General features: G+C 42.0%; 1 protein-coding gene across 8 annotated transcripts in view; it reads left to right on the top strand.

The window, feature by feature from the left end:
- Positions 1 to 4,917: 4,917 nt before the first annotated feature.
- NFX1 (nuclear transcription factor, X-box binding 1) overlaps positions 4,918 to 14,476 on the top strand; it is a 62,103-nt gene continuing 52,544 nt past the window's right edge. For 7 of the 8 annotated variants that reach the window (XR_014183253.1, XR_014183254.1, XM_082044759.1 and 4 more), the window contains exons 1-2: positions 4,918 to 5,021; positions 13,175 to 14,218. Coding sequence is in view for 6 of the 8 variants with exons in the window: in XM_082044759.1 (XP_081900885.1) it covers positions 4,997 to 5,021; positions 13,175 to 14,218 (1,069 nt within the window). In the remaining 2 variants the exon portion in view is untranslated. Of the gene's footprint in view, positions 5,022 to 12,664; positions 12,814 to 13,174; positions 14,219 to 14,476 lie in introns of those variants that run through there. The other variant, XM_082044758.1, reaches the window with a different exon arrangement.

Below are 14,476 nucleotides of genomic sequence, written 5' to 3'. Positions count from 1 at the left end.
GGTAAATTATCTGGCATTGTCCTCCTGTATACTCAAAGAAGGGGGTATTTGCTCATGAGCTAGTGGGGCTCATTGACAAAGCTTTTAAACTAGACATGATGGGGGAGGGGGACGACACCAGCCTCTCCTGTGACAAGCTGTAGGACAAGATGCCAATGTTAGAGGGGCAGAGTGCTAGCAAGGACCCTCAGCCAGTGGCCCTGAGATATGTTGAGATCCTGAGGTAATAGAAGCCAACAGGGAAACACCAGTGAAATGCTTCAAAGGGAATTAAGGGGTATTCCTCTAAGAAGGTGACATGGCCAACAACCCAGCTGAAGTGCTTCTATACCAATGCACACAGCATGGGCAACAGACAGGAGGGGATGGAAGGTGCTGTGCTCCTGGAAAGCTATGACTTAGTGGCCATTACTGAAACTTGGTGGGACAGATCCCATGACTGGAGTGCAGCGATCAATGGCTACAGGCTGTTCAGAAGGGACAGGCAAGGAAGAAAGGGTGGAGGGGTTGCCCTCTATATCAAGAAATGGATAGAGTCTGAAAGCTTGTGGGTAAGAAACAGAGACCTACTGGGCACAGAGAAGACATTTTCATAAAACTACCTGTTATAACTGTTACAACAGCTCAGGGCTCTTCATTTCAAATGTGAAGACAAGACAGTTTCTTCCCATATGTACTATTTTACACTGAGCTTCCCTAAATACCCCCTGCCATTTTTTGCCCATACATTCAGTATCCTGAGACTACTTGTAGTGCTCAGCCTGCCATTGCCTATATTTCCCTAAATAACATTGTACCATGAGCAGCCTCCAAAATTGCCAATTTCAGGTCCTTGAAAAATATGTTGCACAGATCAGGCTCCAGAACACACCATTGTGGGACTCTATTAGTGATCTCTTTTTACTGTGAAAATGGACTATTGACTCCTACTGTCTTGTTTTCTGTCTTTCATCCAGTTGTTTACCTCTGCAATTATTTATATCTTGGCAGTGTAACTTTTAAGAACTTTTGATGAATGACCTCTCCAAATACCTTCCAGAAATCATGGTCAGGATTCTAGGGTCGTTCTCTCTTAGCGACAAGCTTGGTGACTCATAAACATTTCAGTAGGATTGGAATGCAGTTCTTCCCTTTACAAAAGCCATTTGACTCATCCTTATTACAGCATCTTTATGCATATGCTCACTGATTCTAATCTGTTTTACAGTTTTCATTAACTTGCCTGTTACAGACATCAGGTCTGTACTTTTCTAGATTTCTTACGGCATCCTTTTTTAAAAAATGATGTTATAACTGACACATTCCTCTCTCTTGCTACCAAAGCAGTTTTATACTAGAGATTGAAGAGGACAGTTGGTAGTTCACCCTTTAATTATTTTAGGATTGCTCGTTATATACTATCTGGTCCTTGTGATTTGTTACTATTAATTTTGCCTATATGTTTCATAACCTGTATGTTCCATCCTGACTCTTTCAAGACAGAACACCTGGTGAGTGTCCATATAAACAAGAAGAGCTGGTTTGAGAATCTCATCCAGGTCTGCAGTACTGAACACAGATGTAAGGAATTAATTTAGATTTTCTGTTATTTTCTCTGTATGTTCTTTTAAATTTATTTTAATTTTCCTGCTGCTGCAGATTGTCTGGCAGGTTTCCAGAGTCTGAAGTGTTTGAAAAGTAATTTATTATTAGATTTTCTGCCTTATGCAAGTTGTTCTTGAAACCCTATTGGCCTATCTCATGGTGTGGTTTATTTTTCATCTGTCACAAATTTGGATTCTTTTCAATTTTAGGCCCAAATTTAGCTCTTGGAAGGATGCTTCTGAAAAGCAGTCCCCAGCAACAGGCTCCCATGTCCCTGCTGCTTAACCACGGCAGGTTCCTTTTCTTCCTTATATGCATTTGCCCTAAGCATCCATGTATTCTTAAAGTCTCCATGTAACCCTCAAAGACATAATTATTTTAGCTGTTCCTCCATTTTTAACAAGCTTCTTCACTTTTAGGTTGTTTCCTTTTTTTTTTCATTTTAACAAATGAAAGCGCATATTGATGGATATTTTTTTTTTTGCTCATCTATACAGGCTTTATGTAAGGAAGGACAAAAGAGTCAGAACATCACTGTGTGCTGCAACAGACTGCCCACAGCACCTTATAACTCTTCCCTTGCCTTCTGGAGGGGTACACCATACTGTATTAAACTACTGCTCCTGGCCACAGGGATTGTAACTCCAATGGCATTTGGAAACACCTAGGAGCAGCTTATGTAAAAATCAGGAACTCTGGGAAATCCTTTGCACAAAAGGAGTATGCGTGTATGCGGGAGACTCATGCTGAACATCTGGAATCGCAGTTGATTTGCTATAGTCCATTTCATCTTCCTCACCAGAATCTCAGCATCATGGCAACCTTGCGCTTTTCATGTCAAGGCATCTCCTGACCCGCACTGACCCTACTATGGGCTGACTCGTCCTTAAAAATGACTGCACCATGATGCCAGCTCAGGAATGAATATGTTTCTGTTAGTGCATTTATCTCCCTTGGCATGTTGGCACTGGCAGTTATGGGTAGGTATTCCCTGCCTTCTGCTCCCTTATCTCGCCTCCCCTCTCCCTTGAAGGCAAGGCTGTTTATCAACATCCCTGCTGTATATGGGAGAGATCTGTGACTGTAAGGGTCCTGAGGTCCCTCCCACCGTCCTGGGGGTTTGTCTGGATGGGCTCAGCACCAACTTTTGTAAGTAGCTGACAGGCCTGGAGAAAGGTCAGTGGGTTCCTGTCCCTCATTTTTTTCCACACTGCTTTGAAATTCATGCTCTCATCTTTAGTGTCTGCCTGACCTACATCACAGGTATGCTTGTGCCTAGCCAATCCTTACCTACTTCTGGCCTGAGCTGCCCTTTCACTACTGACTTGCTTGGCTGCCTGGCCTGTTGCCTCAAATGTTGGCAAACCTGCTCTGCTTTTCTTACTCAGGTGTCATGGAATTTGCTGAGTCTGACTTCTCATCTCTACTTATGGAGCAGCCTGTCCCTGCTGCTTCCTGACAGACATACTGGTCAGATGGAAAAAAGCAGCCACTGAGAAAAGAAATGAATGATAAATGGTAAAAGGATGTGGATATAAATATTGAGCATGACAAAGTAGAAACAAAAAGTATGTTTTAAGGGAAGGTCTATGATATAGTGGGGAGATTGTTGCCCCCATCCCTACACTGAAAAGAAGAAGTTATAAAAAAAAAGATAAAAAACTGTTTTGGCCAAACTAAAGAAGATAATAAAATCATATGCCTGTACAGAAACACTGGCCAACTCAGTTAAGCTATCAGGTGGCATTGGCCCAATGCAAATTTAAGATGAAAAAGGAAAAAAAAAAAAATGGGGAACTCTTCAGATAAAAAAGGAAAATGGGGAATGAATGAAAAGCCGTATAGACCTAACTATTGGCACTACTGCAGCAGCACATAGAGGTGCAAATTTCTATAGTGCTTTCCATACCACAACTGTTTTTTTGGTGGCAGCAAAAAAGAGAGTGGATACTAAAGTGGTTGTGCTGTGGTATTCATGTAAGGCAGTGTTGGAAATTTCTAGTAGTTCTATGTGAATGAATACAGCTCTACAGTAGTGACCAAGAAGTCTATGGGAAGCAGTGGACTATGGCAAGTTTTCTTGACAGCAGCAGGAAAACCATGCATCACCTCTGGAAGGATCCCACTGTCACATACCTTTCTTTGCAACCTCAGATTATAACAATGTTTAAATGCAACAAAGAACTTCAAACCCACTCAAAATCCATGGCTAAACATGTAGCATCTTCTTAAGGATGTTGCCATAGTGGTTTGCAAGCTTCCTTTGCAGCTGTAGCGGGAGTCTGGGGTGCATTTCAACAGCTAATGTTTCTGCAATAAGCCTACTGGTTCTTTAAGGGTTTTGGAGCCCACTAGGAGGAGAACTATGCAGCAAATGAAACTTTGATCTGAGAATTTTACCATGAGGGTGTGGAGGGCAGAATGGAGAGACTGTGTGCAGCAGTGCTCCTTAGGTGCCATTCAGAGCTGCAGTTGCTATGGAACTGTGAACTTACTCTGCAGTGTCTGAAAAGATCAGCAGCTCTGTAAAGACTCTGGAGACCCATTGCAACAGTAAAAGCGTAGAACTGTTCTGTAGATGTACCGTAACTATGGCACTGCAAACCTCTGCAGGGAGGTGTGAATCATACAATGCTTAAAACACTGGTGCCCAAACCTGCAGTGTGACAAAGTGTGCAGCTCTATGGAGTGTTTATAGCTGTAGCATGATAAGGTTTGTCTGCAGCACCGGCTGTACTACAGGAATCCTTTTGTGGGCTTTGAGACAGAAGCTTAAATTCCAGCACTCATTTGGGATGCCAAGCGTGTGGATCTGCCACCTCCCTTGAGCAGTGCATGCAGAATGCAATAGATAGCCTGATGACACATCTCCACTTTCTACTCCGTGCCTAGAGAAAGCACCTCTTTTAAACACCTAGACAGAGCCATGAGCTGTCCCGAACCGACCCTCCTGCTCTTGGCTCACTTTGCCGGGCTCTGAAAATGATGCTATGGTTCGATTCTATGAAACGCAGCCAGTGCAGTGGGCCCGTTTCAGGGACAGGCTGCAGCAGGCAAGCCTATTGCTAAGCAAACGGCCAATTTACTGCCAGCGCTGACATTTCTGCCTCGCTCTGAGATTTCCTTTCCACCTTCTTCGCGGCGCCAGACAAGGACCCGGCCTCCTGCTTACTCCGGCGTCGCTCGAGGAAGCGCCGCTCTCCCGCGGCTCCCGCTGCGCACTGGGCCGCCCGCCCACGCTCCCGCCCGCCCCGGCCCCGCCCCTCGTGCCCGCCCACGCTCCCCGCTCGCGCTCGGAGCTGCAGCGCGGCTGCGCGCGCAGAACCGCCCTCCGCCGGAGGGAGTGGGTACGGGCTGTGCGCGTGCGCAGCGGCCAGGAAGCCGGACCGCGGCGCGTGGGGCTGGCGTTGGCATGGCGGAGGCGCGGCCCGGCGCAGGTAGGTGCGGCTGCTGTCCTCGGGGCGGCTGTGAGGACGGGGCAGGTGGGGTGAGCTGTGCGTGGAGGGGAGGAGCAGTCACTTCTCCGCAGCGTGGTTGTCGGGCAGAGGGCCGCGGCCGGGCGCTGGCGTGTGGAGGGACACCGGCTGCGGCACCACCTGTTGCCGCCGCCCCGCCCGCCTCAACTTCGCGGCTCCTGCGGTGCTCAAAATGGCTGGGCTTGCCTTTGCCGCAGGGCGCAGTAGGGAAACTGCCTGAGGAGGAACGTACGAGCTTCCAAATGTTACAAACGAACAGGAACGCCAGAAAAAAATACAGAGGCGTTTGGTTTCTGGAAAACTTACTGCCGTCTACCCACCCGTGCCTGTGAAACACGATGCCGCCTGCACAGGGCAGTCTGACCAGTCCCAGCCCTACGGGCTGCTGTAAAATTGCGGCGTCTCCTGGGGTCTCGCATGGGCCTAGGAGCAGAAGAGGTCTGGGGTTTGCAGGAGGTGACTGCCTAGAGCAGGTGCCACCTGCCCAGAGTGAGCTAGGCAGGGGCTCACGGGTGGAGACCAGCTTAGACACCCGACCTGGAGTGGGACTGAGTGACAAGAGAACAAGAAAAGATTTTTTAATTATTTATTTGTTTATTTTTCCCTGCTGGCTTTTATGATGCAGACTCAGATTAACTTCCATTTTACTGGGTATGGCTGCTGAGGAAGGGGGGGACTAGCCTTTCAAGATCCATATTCCAGCCTCACATTTAACGATGTATCATGGGCACTTAACAATAGAAGAACGCTTATGTAATTGTATCTTGGGCATGTAACTAGAAATAACGTTGTTACTCAGAGTCATTAATGATATTTAGTGTTTTCGTCATGTTGCTTTATTTTCTTGCAGTCTGGGTAGACTTCCTAGGTAATTAATGTCACTTTGGGGTCACTTGATGAGGTAACTCATTTCATTGTTTATAGAGTCGTCACATTTCCACCAGGAAGAATCCTGGACTTTTATGGCTGAGGTGAAGAAGATAATATGAATCTCCACTTTTGCAGCACCCTGGTGTTAATTTAGATTAAGGATGAAAAGGGGTCCACAGCTGCCTGGAACATGGTTTAGAGGGCAGAGACTGATAGTTTCAGTAAAGAGAAGCTGGTGCAGGCAAATGTCTGCTTGTCTGTTTATCCTCCATGCTATCAGGCTGCAAGTCACCTCTGGTCCTGAAACCTTTAGTACAGGATATATGTATTGGAGTAAAGGATCTTAAATAGGTATACTGAGCTAAAATTATCTTTAGTGAAAAGCAATAGATTAGTCTGGAGGGTACGCCTTTTCTACATTTGCTTTATAACACTTAAGCTAACACAAATATTTACACATGCTGGTTCTGGAGTTCATTCCTTGTTCTGGTAATATGTACTACATTATCAAGAATCATAGGTAAATTTCAAATTGTGCTTGTGTGGTGTTAGGAAAGGAACTGGCTTTTGCCCTGCAAATTCATGGACAGAGCAAATGTAGGAATTTTGAGAACTTAAATATGAAAGATATTTCTCCTCTCAGAGTAGACCACAGGAAGCAGTTGAGGTCAAAGAATGACACTTTTGGGTCATGGCAGATGTGCAGCTGATCCACGATATTTTGCCAATAGTGAACGAGTATAAGAGACAAAGGGAAAGAACACAATAAGCAAGGCAACTGTAGAATGATTATTTATGTAGATATACCTTTCTAGTTTCCAGCCCTCTTTACTTAGAAAGGACAGATCATATTTGTATTTAATAGCCATGAATGGATTTTTTTTTTCTGTAAGTTCCCATAATTTCTGTTGAATGTAGTTTTGGGTTTTTTTTGCCTTCACAATGACAGCTGGGTCATTATACATGGTACAGTGCATCATTAAACTGGAGGTACCAGGGAGCTGGTATAAAGCATTGAGTAGCACACTGTAATGGTGAAAAGTAAAGTGAAATCTTACAATACATTTATTCTTCAGATGTGAAATTCATTCTGTAGTAAATACTTCTCTTGGGATGGTCAAACTACTTATGGTGAAGTTGTATTTCTTTCCCATCTTGAAGTGGGCTAGCTAAAACTTCATTTTATTTTCTAAATGTGGAAGCACTGATTTTGAACAATAGTATAAAAAGACAGAACATAGCACCATGCACCAATATACACAGGGGATTAACTAGTGGGAAAGCAGGTCTGCAGACAGGAACCTTGGGGTCCTTGACCATAAGTCAGCAATGCACCTTCTCTGTGGGGAAGGCCAACAGTACCCTAGACTACATTAGGAGGAGCGTTGCCAGTTTGTCAAAGGAGGTCCATCTTCCCTCTGCTCAGCACTGGAGCACTGTGTCCAGTTCTGGGCTCCCCTGTACTGGGAAGACATGGACATACTAGAGAGAGTCCAGCAAAGTGCCGTGAAGATGATTAAAGTATTGGAGCATCCCTCATATGAGGAGGGGCTGAGAGGGCTGGAACTGTTCGGTCTGGAGAAGTCTCAGAGTGATCTTAGTGCTGTGTACAAATACCTGATGGGAGGACGCAAAGAATACAGAGCCAGATTCTTCTCAGTGGTATTAGGTGAAAGGACAAGAGGCAACAGGTACAAATTAAAACACATGAAATTCCATCTGAACATGAGAAAAAGCCTTTTTACTGTGAGGATGGTCATACACTGGAACAGGTTTCTTAGAGAGGTTGTGGCCTTTCTGTCCTTGGAGTTATTGAAAACCTGACTGGACACAGTCGAGGCAACTTGCTCTAGCTGACTCTTTGAGCAGGGTATTTGGACTGGGTGACCTCAAGAGGTCCCTTTCAACCTCAGACATTCTGTGATGATGGTAATGATGGTTTTGCATAATAATCTTTCTCTAACAATTTCTGGCAAGACTTGTGGGAAGGGAGCATATAGTTTTTTATGTGAGCTACTACAGTTGGAAGAAACAGTAAGTTTTGAGCAGGCGGATTGTTTTTTGTGAAAATGGGTTGCACTGCTTGAGTCTTAAAGCCTGAAACAGTGTAATTCCTGTTTAGGAAGAAATCCAACCTTTTGTAAATATGTGTTGTCTCTGGAAATAATAGGATGCTGTAGTTGAATACATAAAATGATCAGAGAAGACAGGAAAGATCAAGCTTGGTGTTCTGTGAGAAAGAGGTTTGAAGCTCCCAATGCTATGGGGAAACCCTGAGATTGTTTGTTTGTTTGTTTTGTTTTTTTTGTTTTTTTTTTTTTTTTGGTGGCACAGTGTATAGAGTGTAATATAGGTACCATAAGACCTGCGGGGAGTGTCTTCCCTGTAACTTGTATTTTGTGTTCAGCTGACCCAGACATTTATTGTCTATATATATGCAGTGCTGATACAAATAGATTGTGTACTCATTCAATACTGTCATTTGTCTTAAGGTGAAATAATAGGTTATTTTAATTGCTTTAAAACTGAAGACATCTGTCCTGAAATTACCTTTCTCTTCTACTGGGAACCAGGTGATAAACAGTATATGTAATCATAGAATATCCTGAATTGTAAGTGACTCACAAGAGTCACTGAGTCCAAATCCTGACTCCACACAGGGCAACCTAAAAATTAAACCAGTTATCTAAGAACATTATCCAAACACTTCTTGAACACTGGAAGGCTTGTGGCCATTACCATGTCCCTAAGAAGCTTTTTCCAGTGCATGACCCCCATCTCAGTAAAGAAATGTTTCCTCATGTCAAGGCCGAACCTCCCCTGCTGGACACAGCTTTGAGCCGTTGACACACATCCTGGCAGTGGGTGCCAGGGTGAAGAGCTCAGCACCTCCCTCTCTACTTCCCCTCCTCAGGAAGCTGTAGACAGCAATGAGGTCATCTCTCAGTCTCCTTCTTCAAGCTGAACAAAACTAATATCCTCAACTGCTCCTTGTGGGTCGTGTCCTCTAGTCCTTTCACCATTTTTGTTGCCCTGCTTTGGACACATTATAATATTTCTGTATCATTCTTGTATTGTGGAGCCCAAAACTGAGCACAGTACTCAAGGTGACACTGGTTTTGGTTGAATTTATGGGCATCTCGATAAGAAGTGGTCAATTAAAAGATAAGTGCTTGAAAGACTGGTACTAACCAGTGTTGTTTAGTTCCAGTTTTGTATTGATCTGAAGCTTTAGAAGGAAAATAGGAGTTCTTCCTATCTAGGAGATAGAGCTGAATTCACCTAAGAATAAGTACTACCTCCAACACCTGAGGGGTGACCCTGTGGACTCTTGTACCCAGTACATTTTTTTTCTGTCTGGACTTCTTCAATACGTGTTTTATTCTTAATTATCAACTTCTTACAGTCTCTGCCTAATTAAAGTACATTGTTTAATGGCTCTTCAAACTCTAATTGAGTTTAGCTTGCTGAAACTGTGCTAAGAAATGTCACTTGGGCATGATGTCTTTAATTGACACCTTCAAATGTCATTATTGATGTCTTAATTAGAAAAGTACCCAAGTTATTAAGTTTGGCTGTACTGGCCCACAAAATAGTCTGTTTTTGAAGAAGAGCTTGTACTTATTAAAATGAGATATGTATGTACTAATTTGCTTTATATTTTTAAAAATGTCCTCACCAAATTATTTTTTTCTGAAGGATGGTTTACACAGACTATTGAAGTTTGCCAGGCCATTCTGGCTCTGTCCACAGTTAGTGCTGAGATGGTATAATGTGTAATGTTATGGCAGAACAGGCATGAAACCATATGAGTTTCATATGCTTGGTGTTAATTTGCATTCAAGCTCTTAGGCATATTAAAATCTGCAATGTAGAGGTTGTTTCTAAAGGTACTGTGATTTTCTTTGTCTATTCTATGGAAATACAGGCTGGAATCTAACTCTGGAGTTTCTAATTTTCTTGGGATTTTTGTGTATGTACATGTAAACATGTCAAAGGAAGTATGAGTCAGTGCTAGCTACTGATTATTGCACTCGTATATGTATTTTGCTGTTTCTAGTCTTGACAGACAAAAATCAGTTTTAGTAGAATTTACCACGTGTTTGGATTTTTTTTTTTGTAATGTAAAAGCTGTCAGTAAGAATAGGAATCATATTCATGGGTGATATAAAATATTCTAATGAATTATTCATATTTTGGAGGTGCTTTTAAATATCTGAATCCTGGTTTCCCATCTGTTTCTTCAAACTTGATAGATTATTTGGAAAATGCTTTCAAAAATATTACTTCCACAGCTACATTTCAAGGCCTGATTATGCTTCGTGGAGGCCATGCTCAAAAGTCAATTTGACTGTATTTTGGAAAACCAGCATTTTAAAACAATTTCCAGCATGTATCTTATGTCAGTATAAGATAGTATGTTTTACTGATGTTCAAAACATACTTACTCATGCTTACTGCATTTGTTTGAAAGCCCTCTGTGGCAACTTGTTTATTATTCATGGACACATTTTACATCTCACATGTCATAACTGAAGAAACAATGTGGTCCTTAGAAGTAGAATATACATTTTAGAGGGAAGCAGTGTGATTTTTTGAAAAACATTTTTATTAAACATTAAGAAGCTATTTGATTTACCTTGTTATATCCATCCATCAGACTTCAAATTTATGGTATTCAAAAGAAATCTTAAGCCAACTAATAAAATGGGTTGTTTCAAATAAGATTTGTATGTAATAATAGGATTGTATCCTGTCTTGAAATCAAAATGTGAAACTCTAGTTTAAGTAATTGATACTGAATGACTGCTGTTTACTTTAAAATGTAAAACTACTGTGGTTTATGTTTGTAGTCCTGTTTATTAGTGATAGAAAAGAAACTGGCAAAACATTGGAAAAACTGAAAATAAGTGTAGCTGTGGAAGGTAAAAAGGACAACTTTATATTTTGAGTTCTTTGCACAGGAAACATATGTTAAGATGAGAAAAAATACAGTGTTACCAGTGAAGCTGCTTGCAGTCCAAATACTTTTGTATGTATTAGCCTAATATTTTGTATCTACAAGGGTCTACAGTAATGATAGAGTAGAATAGTTCAGCTTGAAGGTACTTAAATGACCATTGAGTCTAACTGCCTGACCACTTTAGGGTTTACGAAAAGTTAAAGTGTATTTTTAAGGGTGTGGTCCAAATGCCTCTTAGACACTGACAGGCTTGGGGCATCAACCACACCTCTCCAGGAAGCCTGTTCCAGGGCTTGATCATCCTCTCAGTGAAGAAATGTTTCCTCCTGTCAAGTCTGAACCTCCCCTGCTGGACACAGCTTTGAGCCATTGCCACACGTCCTGGCACTGGGTACCTGGAAGAAGAGCTCAGCACCTCCCCCTCGACTTCCACTCACCTTGAATTAAGATGGTTTTTGCAGTTAAGAACATCCTTAAATATAATTTTAAATGCCTAGCTTTTAGTAAGCTTAAAGCTTCACTTCCACAAAGCTGTATGTTATATTTTTTTCTTTGGTCACTAAATCCCTCATAGTAGTGATGACCATTTCTAGGAGTTTACAAAGACCCTCTTTCAATTGAAAGTAAATGAATTTCACTGAAAAAAAAAAAAAGTTAATGCTTTGAAGTGTTCTGTTTTGTTCTTGTGATAGTTTAGCCCAAACCTCTCCCCGCCACAGCCAGCAACTAAAACCACGTGCTGCTCGCTCACCCCTCTCTGGCACCTGGTGGGATGAGGAAGGAGAATTGGGAAACAAAAGGCAAAACTTGTGGGTTAGGATAAGAACAGTTAAAGGGAGCAGCAAAAAAAGGAAACAAAACAAATAAACAATAAAAACAATGAATATACAAAGCGATGGATACACGGTGCAATCTCTCACCACATGTCATTTCTGATGCTACAGCTTGCCTCCTCCAGAGCAGCAATTGTAGATTCCTGACAGCAGCCTGCACCAAAACCTCCTCCCCATTTCCCAGACAGCAGCTCATGCCCGAAACACAGCAGCACTGAACCATGCGGTCCAGAGAGAACTGAGAGTCTTCTGGATTGCCCTGTTCCGCAGCAGCAAGGGAGAACAATTGCTGCCTTGGCCAGCCCCCCTTTTATAACTGAGCATGATCTTACGTGGTATCAAATACCCCTTTGGCTAGTTTTGGGACAGCTGTCCTGGCTGTCTCATCCCCCCAGCTAGCTGTGGAAATTAACCTATCTTGGCTGACCCAGCACACTTCTTCTCTTCAAAATGTTATTTTCCACAATCTTAATTAAAAAGTTAAAATAATAGGCAGTTGAGAGATCCAGGTAGCATTAGGCTTTTGGAGAGTCTTATGCTCATAGCCCAAGTGCTTTATTGTTTCTTTGAATTTTTCTGAACGAGGAATAAACTGCATCTGCCCTCGGTAACCTACCTGACTTATAAAGTGGGTACTACTTCAGTGAGAATTTAGAATTCTTTTCTCTTTTTCATGCTGCTGTGTAAGACTTAACCAATATGCCAAAACCCATTAAACTGTCCCTGGTATTCACCTGATATTTCGTCTTGCAGGCAGGCCCTGCTGGCATGATATGATATGAAATTCAACAACATAGAATTTCTAATTCTCTTTCTTTTATCTAGACACACAGAAATGACAGGAGACCTCTTGAGTAGAAGAATGGTTCACGTCGATGGCCTCATAACAGAAAAATAATTTTGCAAAGCTGCCTGTGGTAGTCTTCCTGACATTTTATATGTTTATATGTAGAACAGTGTAATCAGAGTTCATGCAAGCATTTACTATTGCTACTTTTTGGCTGATGGATATTGATTTATTTTTGAAGTTCCGTGTAATATTAAATTCTCAGATGGAGACATATTTAAAGGATGCATTTTTCTTCAGGTTTGTGTATGTATATAAACATGGTAGGAAAAACTTCAGCACATGTTAAACACTGATTATCACACTTCCATGTCTTGTATATGTACAGGGGTGCTTCAAATGTTAGGTTGGTTTTGTTTGTTTTTTTTTCACCTTATGTTTTTATATTCTTAACTCTGAGTCATCGCAGTCTTTCCCTAAAGATGATGATGAGAAGCACTGTATAATTCAACTCTAGCTGCTGGAAAGTTGTTTGCAGTTGTTCTATCAAGTGTGGGATTGATTGAACTTCGGACCCTTTGCTTGTGTACTAATTTTGCTGAAAAGAAATGTTCACTATTTCATAGTCTTGTACACGTGCTTTTATTTTTTCACTTTTTAGGAGCATTGAATTTCAGTCCTGATGCTGCTGATTCCATTCCAGGAGAAAGACAGCCCACAGATATAAATTGGGTAAATAAAGCTAGGAAAGACTCTAATCAGAATAGAAGTAATTTACCATTTCCTGCTCTGTCTTCTGAAAGAGCTACAGATTATGAAAGCTCATCCACAAAGCATTATGGCCTCTGTAATCCAGAAAGTCAGTATGGGAATTCTGAAGACTTCCACCAGTATTTTGGTACCAGTAAAAGTTTGAAGAATCGCAGCTTGCAAAGCCAGAGATGGCACAGATCAAGAAATGATAGCACATGTACTAGAAGTAAGATAAGGCAAAGTGCTGCAGATGCTGCTACAGGTGCAGGAATTCCAGATGCTGCAATAGTACCTGGGAGAAGAGCACCTCCCAAAGGATACAGTGACTTTCTGTCCTCAGAGAGTGACAGGGAGGCACCTAATGCAGATAGCAAAGGAGCAAAGCCAAAGAAAACACATCTGATGCATGCATCTGGAAGAGGTTTCAGGGAGAAGGGAAAGCAAGTGCATGACCGGGAAAAGAGAGTGTGCTCTAAACAAAAAGCAGAGCTCTTTGAAAATGTTCCATCTTTGGATTTGACTCATTCTGACTCTTCAGAATCATCTGTTGGAAAGGCATTCTGTGATGCACCTATTGGTAGTGGGGATGAGCAGAAAGGCTACAATTATGTAAACAAAAGATATCCCAGGAAGCCCGTGTGGAATAAACCACCGGCAGAAAAAGAGTGTCAGAAAAGGCATGATTCTCACCGTAGTAAAAATACAAAAGTAGGTAAGAAGTCTTCTCTTGCATATACTCCAAAAGATAAAAATCAGAGGAAGAAAGAACTCTCTGTTCACAAAAATGATGAAAACTTGACCAGTGAATTCAGGCATCAGTTGTCTGATTCTGTCAGATGTAGTGGAAGAAAGTTCCTGCTAAAGGGGGATCAGGCACCTGCACTTCATTTCAGCTGGACCCAGTACTGGAAAAAGCAAAGTGATGTACCAAAAAACAAAGAAACTCATACAGGTAAGCTTTCTAGACTGTCCTGTATTCCTGTTCTAAAGATACAATCTTGAATAATGTAAACTGCCTTCACATTTGACTAGCTGAAGAAACTTACTATTTCACGTTAGGTCAGTATCAGCTTCAGAGGATAGAATTATATGTAAATGAGTGGTTTCTGAGTGGGAAGGTGTTCTGTAAGCTTACTAGGGAAGAACAGATTCTGTTTAAAGTGAGTTTTGCTTTACCACCTAATTGCAAATGATCACCTGATCAGGTACC

The sequence above is a fragment of the Streptopelia decaocto genome (assembly GCF_964273445.1).
Source record: "Streptopelia decaocto genome assembly, chromosome: 2".
Classification (NCBI taxonomy): Eukaryota; Metazoa; Chordata; class Aves; order Columbiformes; family Columbidae; genus Streptopelia; species Streptopelia decaocto.
Note: the sequence above shows the minus strand (reverse complement) of the source record. Positions and strands in the feature narration are given on the sequence as shown.